Below are 12671 nucleotides of genomic sequence, written 5' to 3'. Positions count from 1 at the left end.
ATTTTATGCTTTTAGACAGAGGGTGTGATTTAAGGTACTTTTACACTCAGAAGTATTCATTATGCTGTGTTTGCACTGATGTTTGTTTTTGTTGCACATTGTCTGTTGGATGTACCCCCTTGTTAATTCTGCCTGGTTTTGTCAGGACAATCTTGAAAAGAGGATTTATTTAATGCAGTACTTATTTCCCCACAGACTGCCCATTAGACGCGGTCACACACTTGACATTGGTCTGCTGGCCTGTAGTGCCTCCACTGTCTCACTTAAGTGGCAACTAGCAAGTGTGTTTTCTGTTACTGTTGTCTTTATTATGTAGGGTGGCTGCTTTGTACACTGTCTGCAGGCAGCCTTATCTTGGCCATCTCCAGTTAACTCACAAACACTTTCACAAATAACTAGACTTTTTCTTAGGTGCATTGGCATTGTGATTTCTTTGCAGGAGTTTGTGGGCTTTATGGTTTGTACCAAGCAACACAAAGGCACTCCATAGGTCAGGATATAAGAGCTTAAGATGCAGTTCATTGTTAGTAATATTTGTCCTTCATCTTTGAATTTGAATTTGTTGTAGCTTGTGTGCACTATGTTATTTAACAAAAGCTGCAGTGTTGCTGCTTTAGCTTGCTGGCTGGCAGACTAATGTTCAGGGAGCTGAGCTTGAGACTGACTAAAGTGAACCAGCAAAGGTAGCTCCATAACAACTGCACCGTCATGGAAAATGCTAAATGTTGCAAGAAAAGTTTTGAACTTTTGCAAAATATATTAAATAAAGATGAACAAAAAATCTGTGATAAAATAAAAATGAATGAATCTCATACAGTAATAATGAATTGGGTAGGCCTATCAGTATTTCCATTCATTATTTCACAATTAACTGGTTGATTAATTTATGATATTTTTTATGTAATGCTTATCATTAATTTCATAATTCTTTCTTTTAATATGAAATTTAAAATGTAATCCCAAATAAGAGATAGGCTACTTTAAAGCTTTTAAGTTGTAGTCCAATGGTGTCAATGACACTAAATCAGGGATTTACTCACCATCATCATCATCACATTGATCATCAACGTTAATAGTGTTTTGTGTTTGATTGATTAACTATTTATTGATTGATTATTGGCCCTCTGAGACCTCTTTGAACTGTGACATGGATTTTCTAACAGACCCTTCCTGACTGCTCATTACTGTCATCGGTAATCAATACAGTGCAACACAATGTGTCTTCTTTATTGTGATCACTTTCACAGCAGCTAAACTGTTGGGTGGTCAAAAATAGCTCCACATGCAGCAGTTCCAGTGAGAAGCTAGAGCTTAATCAATAGAAAATGAATCAGAATCAATTTAAATAATTGATGCGCCATTAAATTTTTAAGTTTCAGCTGCTCGAATGTGAGGATTTGCTGCTGTTTTGTGAAATTATTGTAAATTCAGTGTCTTTAGGGGGGTTTGAATGGTTGGAAAACAATGCATGAAAATATCTGTCTTTTATATTCTGACACTGTGATCATTTTCACTGTTTTCTGACATTTTACATATATAGATTGAAATATAATAAATAGTGAAAATGATCACTATACATAAAACATAGTCTTTCCTGGTTTGTGCTGAGCAAAGTGAATAATTAGAAACCCTTGCATTCCACCCTGTTCTGTGTGCTTGGGCCCCTTCTGTACTGGGGTTTGCATGCCCATTCTTTTGGGATGGCTATGTAACCCCCTGCCATGACTACAACCTGACAATTACATCCATAGAACCTCTAACCCTTCAGAAAGTCTAGCTCCCACCCCTCCACCCACCCTCTCTCTCTCTCTCTCTCTCTCTCTCTCTCTCTCTCTCTCTCTCTCTCTCTCTCTCTCTCTCTCTCTCTCTCTCTCGTGCCTGAGTGCTGGAGTCGGAGGCGCTCCTCTCTAGTTTTGCCAGTGCGCACCACAGCGTCGCCTCGCATCGCTCTGTACCGGCTGTTGCTGCGCCCGGAGCACCTGCAGGCACGGAGGGAGGTGAAGAAGAGAAAAGAAAAGGGGGCGGCGAACAGAGTCTGAGGGGGGAAACATTTGTGTGAGCAGGCGAAAGAGAGAAGAGGAGGAGGAGGAAGAAGAAGAAGAGGAAAAAGAAGAGGATAAAGAAGAGGAAAAAGAAGGGGCCGGACCGGCGGGAGGAGCGCACCATGGCCTCAAAGGAGACCACAGCTGCGGGCTTCGTCAGCGTCAGCAGGGAGATCACAGGTGAGCTCAGGCAGGAGCTTTTTTTGGGGGGGGAAGTGTGTTTAACCTGTGTGTTGAGGCTGCTGGGAAGCAGCGGGAGGGGGCAGAGCTGCACGAAGACGCGTGCGGTTAGTTTTTTCTTTTACTCGACTGCTCTTTAAACAGCCGCTTTCCACAGCGTTTGATTTGAAAGGAGTTACCAGAGCAGCGCTGGAGATGTCTCCTCGGGCTAAACCCGGAGTTAATGGCTGTTGAGGACTGTGATCCAGAGATCTGCGGAGCTGGGGGCTCACTTTGGGATTGATTGAGCTGCTGTTGACATTTTGTCGAGCACATGGATCCTGTGGTGCTGTCTTTTAATTTTTCTTAAGTGTCAAGCATGCGTGTCTTTTGATGTGTGTATTCATTAGTTTTCATCTTTCTTCTCTCCGCACGCGCGTGTGCGTGGGAGTTATTGTGCGACCGGAAGCGCTTTGCGTGCAGCAGGCAGCATGGGTTCAGCTGCACACAGCCTGAGCCTCTCTGCTGGGGAGGTTGACCAGTGCAACACACACCAACATGTTTGGATGATAAGGTGCTAAAGAAGGTGTGTGTCTCTCTCACTACTAATTATCCTGACGCGGCGAGTTAAATCCCGCTGTTTACCGGCTCAACCTGCTCAAGCCCCTTCTGTCTGGCCTGTTGATAAAAGCCAGTCAGCATTAGGCCATTAACACACCTGTCAGGGGCGGACCGGAGGGGGGGAAGTGGGGGGCAGATCCATCAAAGTGTCAAGAGGGCAGTGGGATGTGAGGGAAGTGAAGAGGAATGAATGGGGTTTCCTCACCCCCCTCCCTTTCCCACCTCCGTTCACCCCCTTTGGGACTAAGTGCAGAGGTCAGAGCAGCTCTGCCCTACAAAGGCAACCAGTAGGCCTATCTGTAAAAATGCCAAACTGAGAAAAACAGCTTTTTTTGTTTTTCATTGTCAGGTTTAAGCATAAAATTATGAATAAATACTAAGTCTATAATTGATTAGATAAAGGTAGACTGAATTAAATTTATTTTTTGTAGTTTGTCTTTCTGACCAATTTTGACCGTTTTATGGCAGATACTGCACTGTTGCCTTGGTTTTGGTGCAGATACGGCACTTTGCCTTGGTTTTGGTGCAGATACGGCACTTTGCCTTGGTTTTGGTGCAGATACGGCACTTTGCCTTGGTTTTACTCCAATGGAATTATAGAGTAAATTCTAGAATGTAGGGAGTAGGAGTACTTTGCAGATACTGCACTTTGCCTTGGTTTCACAGTGCTTTTTTGGATGGACAGCAAAATAAAAATTTTAGCAGTACCAATATCAAATTCTACCAGATTGAAGAGAATATGCCACACTTTTGATTGGTCAAAAAAAAAACTGCACTTTGCTTTTGTAGGGCAGAACTGCAGGCCTTCAGGGGGGGCCACAGAGTGTGTTAAAAGGTTTAAGTGATTGGGTCTTACCCAGCTTAACGTCAATAACTCTGTGTTTGTCTGCGGCTCATCCCTCGGTCGATCTGCTGGTGCGATCCACCATCAACCCTCCCTGCCCTCCACCCCACCCCACCCCACCCCACCTCATCCCATCCCTGCTTCGTCCTCCCTGCATCTGCCGCGGCTCACTCAAGTGTGAGAGCCAACTTCATGGTTGTTGCTGGATGTGGAAAGTGAGAATTATGAGTGTGTGTGCAGCGGTGAGAGAGCTGGTAGACTGACACAATGGAGCGTCGTGACACAGCATGACGTGCGCTGTATCTCCATCTGGCTGGCTTCATGAGTGCATATTTAGCATGGGTGGCCCCCCGCTTGAAATTGTGGACTGTGAATATCACACAGCCTGCAGGCAATATGTGTGCCATTTGGAAATAGTCTGGAAATATAGGTTGACATGGTGTTTTGTGAGCGGTAGTCAGATTGTTATGGAGAAGGCCTGTGGTGCAGTTCAGTGCACTTCAGCAGGGTCGCCTGGCATGGTGGAGCAGAGGCCCCCGAAGACCGCAGCTCTTGATCTTGTGTTTGGCTCCATTGAGATGAGCTAGGCTGCTTTTTTTTTCATTCTCTGAGGCTAAAAATAGCTCAGTTATGAGTCCTCTTCTGCTAGAGGTTGTGTGTGCAAGTAAATGTGTGTGTGTCTGCCTGTCCTCGTGTTTGTGTTTGTGTCTTTGTAGCTGTCTCTCTGAAGCCTCACCCCTGTGTGACTGACTTTAAAGGAATAATCCACCAGTCACCAGACACAATGACAGAATCATGGTGACATTGCTGGGATTTGTGCTCAGTCTCTGTCTCACAGCTACGTTCAGACAGGACACATTTGAGTGGAAGATATTTACAAAAAAAAAGAGTTAGTGATTCACTTTCACAGGAGTACGTCCAAAAAGTGTCCCCTGCTAGTGTCCTAAATCCAAGTCTTAATGCCCTGATGTTCAGCTTACTTTACTAATGGTGGTCATGTAACAGTACAATGTGCACGTGGGGGAGAATATTAAGCAAACCCAGCATTTAGTTTCTTCTAAAGATTTGTTGCTTCTACATACAGTCCTCCAGAAGAGCATCGGTGCAGCTTGGCATTGATTATTAATGTGTCCGGAGGGATGATCCCCGCTCTTCATTGACAAAACAATCTCAACTCAAGGACCACTTACTCACCTTTTATCGGGTCACAAACAAATGGTTAGATTCATTTATCATTGTTTTCCTGCTTTAAGTGTCTTTTCTTTGAATTAAACGAAGGTGATAGTGGAAAACAATACAATCACATTCAATATACCCTTTACATAGGCGTGATTTATATATGCAGATATTGTGATTGTGATATGAGTCATGGTTTTTGTCGGCATGGCAACTTTTGCTTTGCAGTCTCACAAAGAAAGGGTGAATGTTGCTGTGGTTTGAACCAGACAAGCAAAGTCTAAATATGTGGAGGATATCATCTGTAGGCTGAGACATCACCACAGTGCTTCATTTATGTTATGATGTTGCAACACATTCTACCATTAAAAAAAAACTGCAGTTATTATGATTTGGCCATATTGTGATACTGATAAAATATCAATTAATTGTTCAGCTCTCCTATCAATCCGATCAGATAAATTTGTTATTAGATTATTTCTAAACTGATATGATGTTGACCACACCTCATAGTTTCAGCTCTTGATCTTCAGCAGTGTGACCTGTAGCTGAACTGCGAATGTTCAAACAGCAGAAGTTTCAACTTGATATCCTCAGACATTCATCTTGATTTTATTTGACCTTTTAATTTCTCATAATTTAGCTTTTTATCCTTAAAAAAACAAAACAAACCATTTCTACCATCTTTACATCACTGGAAATGCTTTTGTTTGATTTTGTTTATCTGCTTGATGCGGGCTCTTGCTTGACTTTCTATTTAACTTGCGGTGCCCTGTGTGAAGAACTTTGTAACTTCAGTTTTGAAAAGTGCCCCACTGTATAAAAACACAAGTAATAGAGAATGCTATTGTAACTTAAACATTCATTCGTTTAGCTCGACAGTTCACTCTTGATCTCATGCATTTTTTTAAACTGTTGATTCAGTTGAAAGCTCCATTACAAACAAGTAAGAGGACCTTGAGTGGAGATTGCTTCTTTAACTGTTGTTTTCGAGGTTGAGCATAAACAGTCAAGGTCTTTGTGTTTTGATGATGTTGCTGTCTGATACTGACTGTATGAAGTGTATTCACTGTCTCGGTCGGTGTCATTATGAAATACATTGTTTTTGCTGTGACAGCAGTCTGCTGACTCAGTTTTTAGCACCATGAAATCCCTTGGGCCATGTTACCTTACATACCAATGATTCCCAGCAGTTCTACATAATGCAGTGCAGGGATTTTCAAACATGTGGAGGTATTGTGCACATGTCAGAAATGAATGGTTTGAGTTATTTTGGTATCTAGAGAGAAGTTTTTGAATCTGTGTATCTCTGATTTTTTAACTTCCCAAACACTCGGTCTATATTTGTCACATTTCTCAGGGATGCATCAGTCAGAGACGCTGCATCTGTCTTGGTGCCTTGTTAGGGACACCAAGTATCAGCCTGATCCACATTAGTCACTGTTGTCATAGTAGTCACCGTTTTATTGTCCATAGAATTTGAGCACCATAGCAACTGCTTGTCTTATTTATCTTTTCACTATTGTCACTTAAAGGTCCAGTGTGTAATAATTGGCTAGGTTTATTGGCAAAATATGAAAGTACTACCCATGAATATATTTGTATACGTGTATAATCGCTATAAAATAAAATCTGTTTGGTTTTCGTAGCCTTATAATTCTTTTATATACACATATAGCAAGGGGCTTGCTTTAGACTTGTCGCCATCTTGCACCGCCATGTTTGACAGTAGACATATCATAAAATGGTTTAGGTCTTCACCTCACCGCTCCATGCTCCTGAAATACTCCCAGTCGTTGTTTTTTGTCCTCGGAGGCCACCGTTACTTTGCCGGCGGGAGGGGTGAGTGCGAGCGAGTGAGTGAGAACCTAAATGCTAGATATCACGGTTTTCCCTTCCATTTTACACACTGGACCTTTAAACAGCTTTGTCACAGCAGCAGTCACATCGTCTTCTCTTGTGTCTTTGTAATGACTTGATTGAAGGTTACTTCATGAACAGTACTGTTTGACATGACATGACATGAAGTCATATATTAATGTTAGCTTGTACACAGAGGAATGACCCATTATGGATCCATGCAGTGAGGAATAAAGTCCTTACCCCTCTCCACTCGTTTACCCCTGCTTTTTCCTTTCATGTGTCGCTAAGCTGTGCATTTGAATTCATACATTTCCTCTTTAAAAGCTTGTTACTGTGTTTCTGAGTGCATCTGAGGGCAGCTTTCATTCTGGTTATGTTTACATGATGTAATTAGCGCTCCCGTTTCATCCTTGTTTTTGCTCTGCTCTTCGTCTCCAGAGAGCATCCGGAAGGTGCTGGACAAGCAAGCCGTTAAGTTCGTGCGAGCCGTCAAACAGGACACCAGGAGCGGCAAATCAGAGGACAGGATCCTGGTGAGAGACGCCCCCACCTTCGCACCATCACACCGTCACACCGTCACCTCGTCGCTCTACGGTCACACCAGGTCACCTGAGAGAGAGAGAGATGGAGACAGAGACAGAGAGAGATAGTCGTGGTTAAAGAGAGTGTACTGTACTGTAGTAACGTTTGAGGTGCTGAATATGGAACAGGATGGCTGTCGCTCGTTACAAGGCCAAATGGCAATCAATGGAAGTTAATGACGACATATTGAAAGAGTCGTAAGAAGTCACGGCTTACACATCCTGAGACACAACAGATGCGTTGAAAATCAGGCTTAAGACAGATGCTGCCTAAGCAGAGTGAAGTGGACACCATGCCATGGCCTACTACTGAGTCCATCCTCAGAGTTTATTAGATGTGGCAGGATGGCCTTAATGCCACTGGCAAGAGATCTGCTTGTGTGCGTATGTGTGTGTACGCCTAACATGGAGTTCATATAGCAGAGGCATCAATTGTGTTTTTTTGTCTCTGAAGAAATCTCAGTGTTGTGTGTGTGTGTATGTGTGGCACGAGTGAGTGCATGCCAGAGGGTATGTGGGCAGCCTATGATGTGTTCGAGGAGCATGTGCGAGCCAAGGCCACCGCTGCTATTGAGAAATTGTCAATTAGTCAGCCACATTAGTGACTGATCAGTCGCTATGCGCGAGAGTGAGCTCATTTCCTCCCCTGGAAACAACAAAAAGGGACGAGCTGATAAGCAAATCAAAACTATTAATCTGTACTTCACTCAGTTTTTTTTTCTTTCTCTCCCCCCTTCTCCAACTATCTCCATCATTACCACCCCTCCCCTCTATTTTTGTCATCTCCTCTCTTTGTTTCCTCGCTCCCTCCCTCCTTATCTGTCCATCTCGATTATTCTCTTCCCCGTCACCACCCTCCTCCTCCTCCTCCTCCTCCCCCTCCCTCACCACCACGCCAGTCCCCTCTCGCTCTCCCTCCGTCGCTCCCCTTTATGCCCTTCCCTCTTCCCTCCATCTTTACTCAAACCTGTAAAAGGGTATTGAGCTCCTCTTTCCATCAGAAGCAATTCAATTAGGTCTCTGCCTTACAAGAGTTTTTTACTATCCAAATGGGCCTTGGCTGCTGCTGCTGCCACTGCTCCAAATTCTTTCAAAGGAAGGGAGGCAAGGGGGGGAGTGAGGGAGAGAGATGGATATAGGCATCCATTCTAGCTCGTTGTCAAGGTCTCCCCCTCTAAAAGGCAATCTTTTCACTCTAATGGATAAATTTGTTTAGATGTATGAAGGGTGAACAGATGAGAGAGTTTGTAAATAGACGGTTTCAGTTTCTCCTGGTGTTATGCACAAAGACAGAGTGGAAATTTAAAAAAAAGAGCGAGAGCCCCTTTTGAATTACCTGGTTTTCCCAGATGATTGGTCATAAAATGTCTGATCTTCATCTAATATCCCAAATGTAGACAAACACAGTGTCTCAAAGCTCATATAAACTCACACAAACTCTGGGCTCCAGTTTTTCCTCTCTGATCATCCTGCGTTGTGCTTTCGGAGCCGTCGAAGCTGGACGCCCACACGTTGTCTGACTGCGGACTGATGAATATTTCAACTCACAAAATCACTTTGCAACCCTTTCAGCTTTATCAAAATGAACAATTATGGATAGCAGATAGTTTGTTAAAGAGGCAACGTAGCTCTAACCCACAATTCCAGCTGGGTTTTGTTGACTGGATTCCAATCAACTTTTGTTCATCTCACTGAAGCTGACATACTTTCTGTGTTGACTGTGGACCAGACTGTTCATTAAGATGGACACTGGTTACTGTAGAGTGGTTTTGGAGCTGGGATGAGCTGCACATCTTGGCAGTGCCTGTCACTAAACTCTCTGCCAATCTCAAAATGGAGGTTGAGTGTGTGTACAGTGCTCACCTGTCACTCAAAGCCCACACCCTCAATTAGGAAAAGCTTTCAGACGGGATAAAAATGAACTTCCGCTACTTGTACACTTGTCACAGAGGATGAAATTAGCCATAGAGACCAAAACAGTCTCTGTAAACATGTTTATTTGTGCTCTGAAGTTGGGAGTGTGTAGGGATTGACTCATAGCCACATGAAGGATTGCACTTTTTAATACTTTAAAGGGATACACCAACATTTTTTTTTCGTGTCTTGCCTCACTCCTGAGTCCATGACCAGCAGATAGACACCATCCTTTCGACTGTGCGTGCAGTAACAAGGGATATACGGGCAGAGCTGGCGCACCGCTAATTAGCTTAGCTCAAACGCTGGAAGTGTATAGGTAATGTTAGCCTGCCTCATACCCGAGCCGAAATCAGCAGTCAGAAGCTGATTTCATTTTAACTCTAAACTCTGTAAATATATCACTTTATCGACATTTTAGATCAGCAGTGTGTCGTTAATTTGTCTAAATACCAGCTGTTTGCAATTTTGTTCGGACAAATTCGGAGCTACTCAAGCTACTGTAGCCGTTGTGACCAACGCACTTCCGGTTACTTTCACAAAATAAAACACCCGATACAGAATACCATGATGATAGAATTTGTGCTTTTACTTTGAAATAGGAAGCTAATCTACCCTGTAGATGTAGCTAGCTTGAACCAAAATAAACCGTCTTTGCTTGAACCCTCCGTTTTGACCGATCTCGTCCCGTTACCGGCATTCAACCGCTCGAGATGCCTTACCGGAGAGTTTTGTCAGCTCTGAGACGAAGATCCGCCCGCCGGTTTCCGTTTAGAGTTGCTGAAGAGTTTCTCTGATGACTTTAGGTGGAGGCAGGCTAACACTACCTATGCACTTCCAGCGTTTGAGCTAAGCTAATTAGCGCTGCGCCAGCTCTGCCCGTATCTCCCTTGTTACTGCACTCACAGTCGAAAGGATGGTGTCTATCTGCTGGTCATGGACTTGGGAGTGAGGCAAGACACGAAAAAAAAAAATGTTGGCGTATCCCTTTAATGTTGGTTTCATCTTTCAGCCTCAGAGGTCAGAGCTTGGTCAATATAATTAGGCTATACAATGTTTTGTGTGTTATCAGATAAATATATTGTAGGCCTACAATTTGAGGCCAGATTTCCACATAACCACTGAGTGCTTCACTGAGTTTTTCTTGCCGCTCATTTCCCCCTGTGCCTGCAGCTGTCATACACGGAACAAGATTGAGTCTTCTAGGATTTCTTTCTAATAAGGAGCTGAAGTTTAGTCTTGAAAATCATTTTTTCTAAGCCTGGAGGCTTAGCTAAGGCCCTCCTTTCCACCTTTATCCTCCCTTTCATGTGGAAACCCTCTCCTCATGACTGCGGTAGATTCGGCAGGTCAAAATCTGTACGGGATTGGAGCTTTCATCTCAATTGCTCTGCTTTGTTTAGGTTGCGGAAAGAACAGTTTTTAAACATGTTAAACATCAATTGTATCTCTTACTGTTCTACCCACCAAAGTCTTTGTTCTGCTGCATCTTGCTCTTTCTTTGTAGCCACTTTCCCCCCCTCCGGAGACTGCTGCTATCTAGCTGTCTGTGTGTGTTGACTGTACCAGCCATCACGCTGCAACACACACACAAACACACGCACACACACAGTTGTCTCCCTCCACCCATCTCAGACAGACCCGGGGAGGGCTCAGCATGACATCCCAACAGCACCCAAGGCAATGCATTGGAGAGCATCAAAATGCATGTTGCCCTCTCTGGGTACACACGCACACACACACACCGCACACACACACACACACACACACACACACACACACACACACACACACACACACACACACACACACACACACACACACACACACACACACACACACACACACACACACACACACACACACACACACACACACACACACACACGCCACACACAGTTTGACATGTGCAGGAAGCACATCTTCACAGGACCACATGGTTCAGTGCCTCAAAACTTGCCTGCATACACACTCTCACAGCCATTATTAGATCACCCTATTAGAAGATTAGAGGCAACTCAGAAAACAAAGCATCTTCAAAGGCAGAGGGGTGGGGGTTGGAGGGGAGGGGGGGTGAGTGAGTGAGGACAGAGGGGGAGGAGGAGGAGGAGGAGGAGGAGGAGGAGGAGGAGGAGGAGAGTGGGTGTGATGGTAGCAGAGGGCATCCCACTAGAGGGAAGAAAGTGGAGGAAGGAGTGAAGGGGGGAAGAGAGAGAAATCTCTGATGTGGTTTGATGCCCCAGTTGCCAATTTGGTTCTTCCGCCACTTATTTATCCTGATTGGTCGCTCCGTTTTCTCCTCTGTTGACTCTGCGGTTCCCTCTCTCCTACCTAATAATGGGCCTATTACGGCTGAGGCGGCCACTGTTTGACAGTCCTCGGCACACTCGTGCTCATTTCCACTCAGTTGCTGCACTTAACGTGGAGCTCCCCGCTTGTGAAACTCCAGCGGGACCGAGGTTTGAGGTCAAGTTAGCGCTGCGTATTTAAAGATGTGCTGGTTCGGGACACGGTTACAGCAGAGATTATATTTACACAGTCGGTAGAAGTAATGCATGACGATGATTTCTGGTCGGAGGTTGTGTAACAGTTCTCCAAATTTACTGCTCGGTTCTTTTTCATTCATTTTTTTCATGGCAGGAGAAATAATTGTGGAATGAAAGATGAATTTTCCCACATTACTAAAGTAATGAGAGCTCACCAGGCTGCACCTGCAGCACTGGCAGCAGGTTGTTTGCAGTTTTGATGTTCTGTATGATCCAAGATTGTGGGCGTTTGTATTGTGGTTTCTTTATTCACACAAAATGGTTGGAAATCACATTTTAAAGCTGCTTTCCTTCACATAAAATCAATCATTCATACACTTTATTTGATGTAACACTTAATGTTTTTATTAGTGAGTAAATGACATCAAACAATGAATGTCTTCCTTCTAGCTGAAGGTTTCTAGTCACAAAATACAGAACAAAAGGTATGAAGAGCTTTTTTCTCTCCCAGCAGCCATTGCTCATATGAGTTAGTAGAAGTCACACTGCTTAGAAGCAAAGTTTTTTAAATTGCTCTATTCAGTCTGACCCCAGGATTAAAAAAAATGTGATTGGCTGCATGACCTCCTGAAATAAAATTGTGCTTTTGTGCTAAATAAAATTGATTGGACTTGAAACTAGTCACAGCTGGCAGCGAACAGCATCAAGATGTGTGGATGTGTGCTCCAGTAAATAAAAGTATCACAGAGCTTGTTGGTATTGAGATGTTTGTAGTCCGTCTGTGTCTCTCTTCAGGCTTCCTTCTTTCCTCATGTCCTGAATTCACCCCCTTCCATTTCATTTTCCTTTTAACAGAGTTACCTCTGCCTTTTGTTTTAATTTTGTTTGCTGTTGTTTCTCTTGTCTACCTTTTTTGTTTTATGTTTCTTTTACTCCTCAGGGTTTTTTTGAAACCTCATCTGCATAAATTAGAGTTTTCAATCTT

General features: G+C 43.7%; 1 protein-coding gene across 1 annotated transcript in view; it reads left to right on the top strand.

Annotated features, from left to right (window-relative positions):
• Positions 1-2164: 2164 nt before the first annotated feature.
• Positions 2165-12671, top strand: part of carmil3 (capping protein regulator and myosin 1 linker 3) — a gene marked incomplete at both ends in the record, with an annotated part of 109608 nt that continues 99101 nt past the window's right edge. The window contains 2 exons of the mRNA XM_083991750.1: positions 2165-2222; positions 7144-7238. Coding sequence (XP_083847876.1) covers positions 2165-2222; positions 7144-7238 — 153 coding nt within the window. The remainder of the gene's footprint in view (positions 2223-7143; positions 7239-12671) is intronic.

The sequence above is a fragment of the Trachurus trachurus genome (genome assembly GCF_905171665.1).
Source record: "Trachurus trachurus genome assembly, chromosome: 17".
NCBI lineage: Eukaryota > Metazoa > Chordata > Actinopteri > Carangiformes > Carangidae > Trachurus > Trachurus trachurus.
This window is presented reverse-complemented; position numbering and strand designations above follow the sequence as displayed.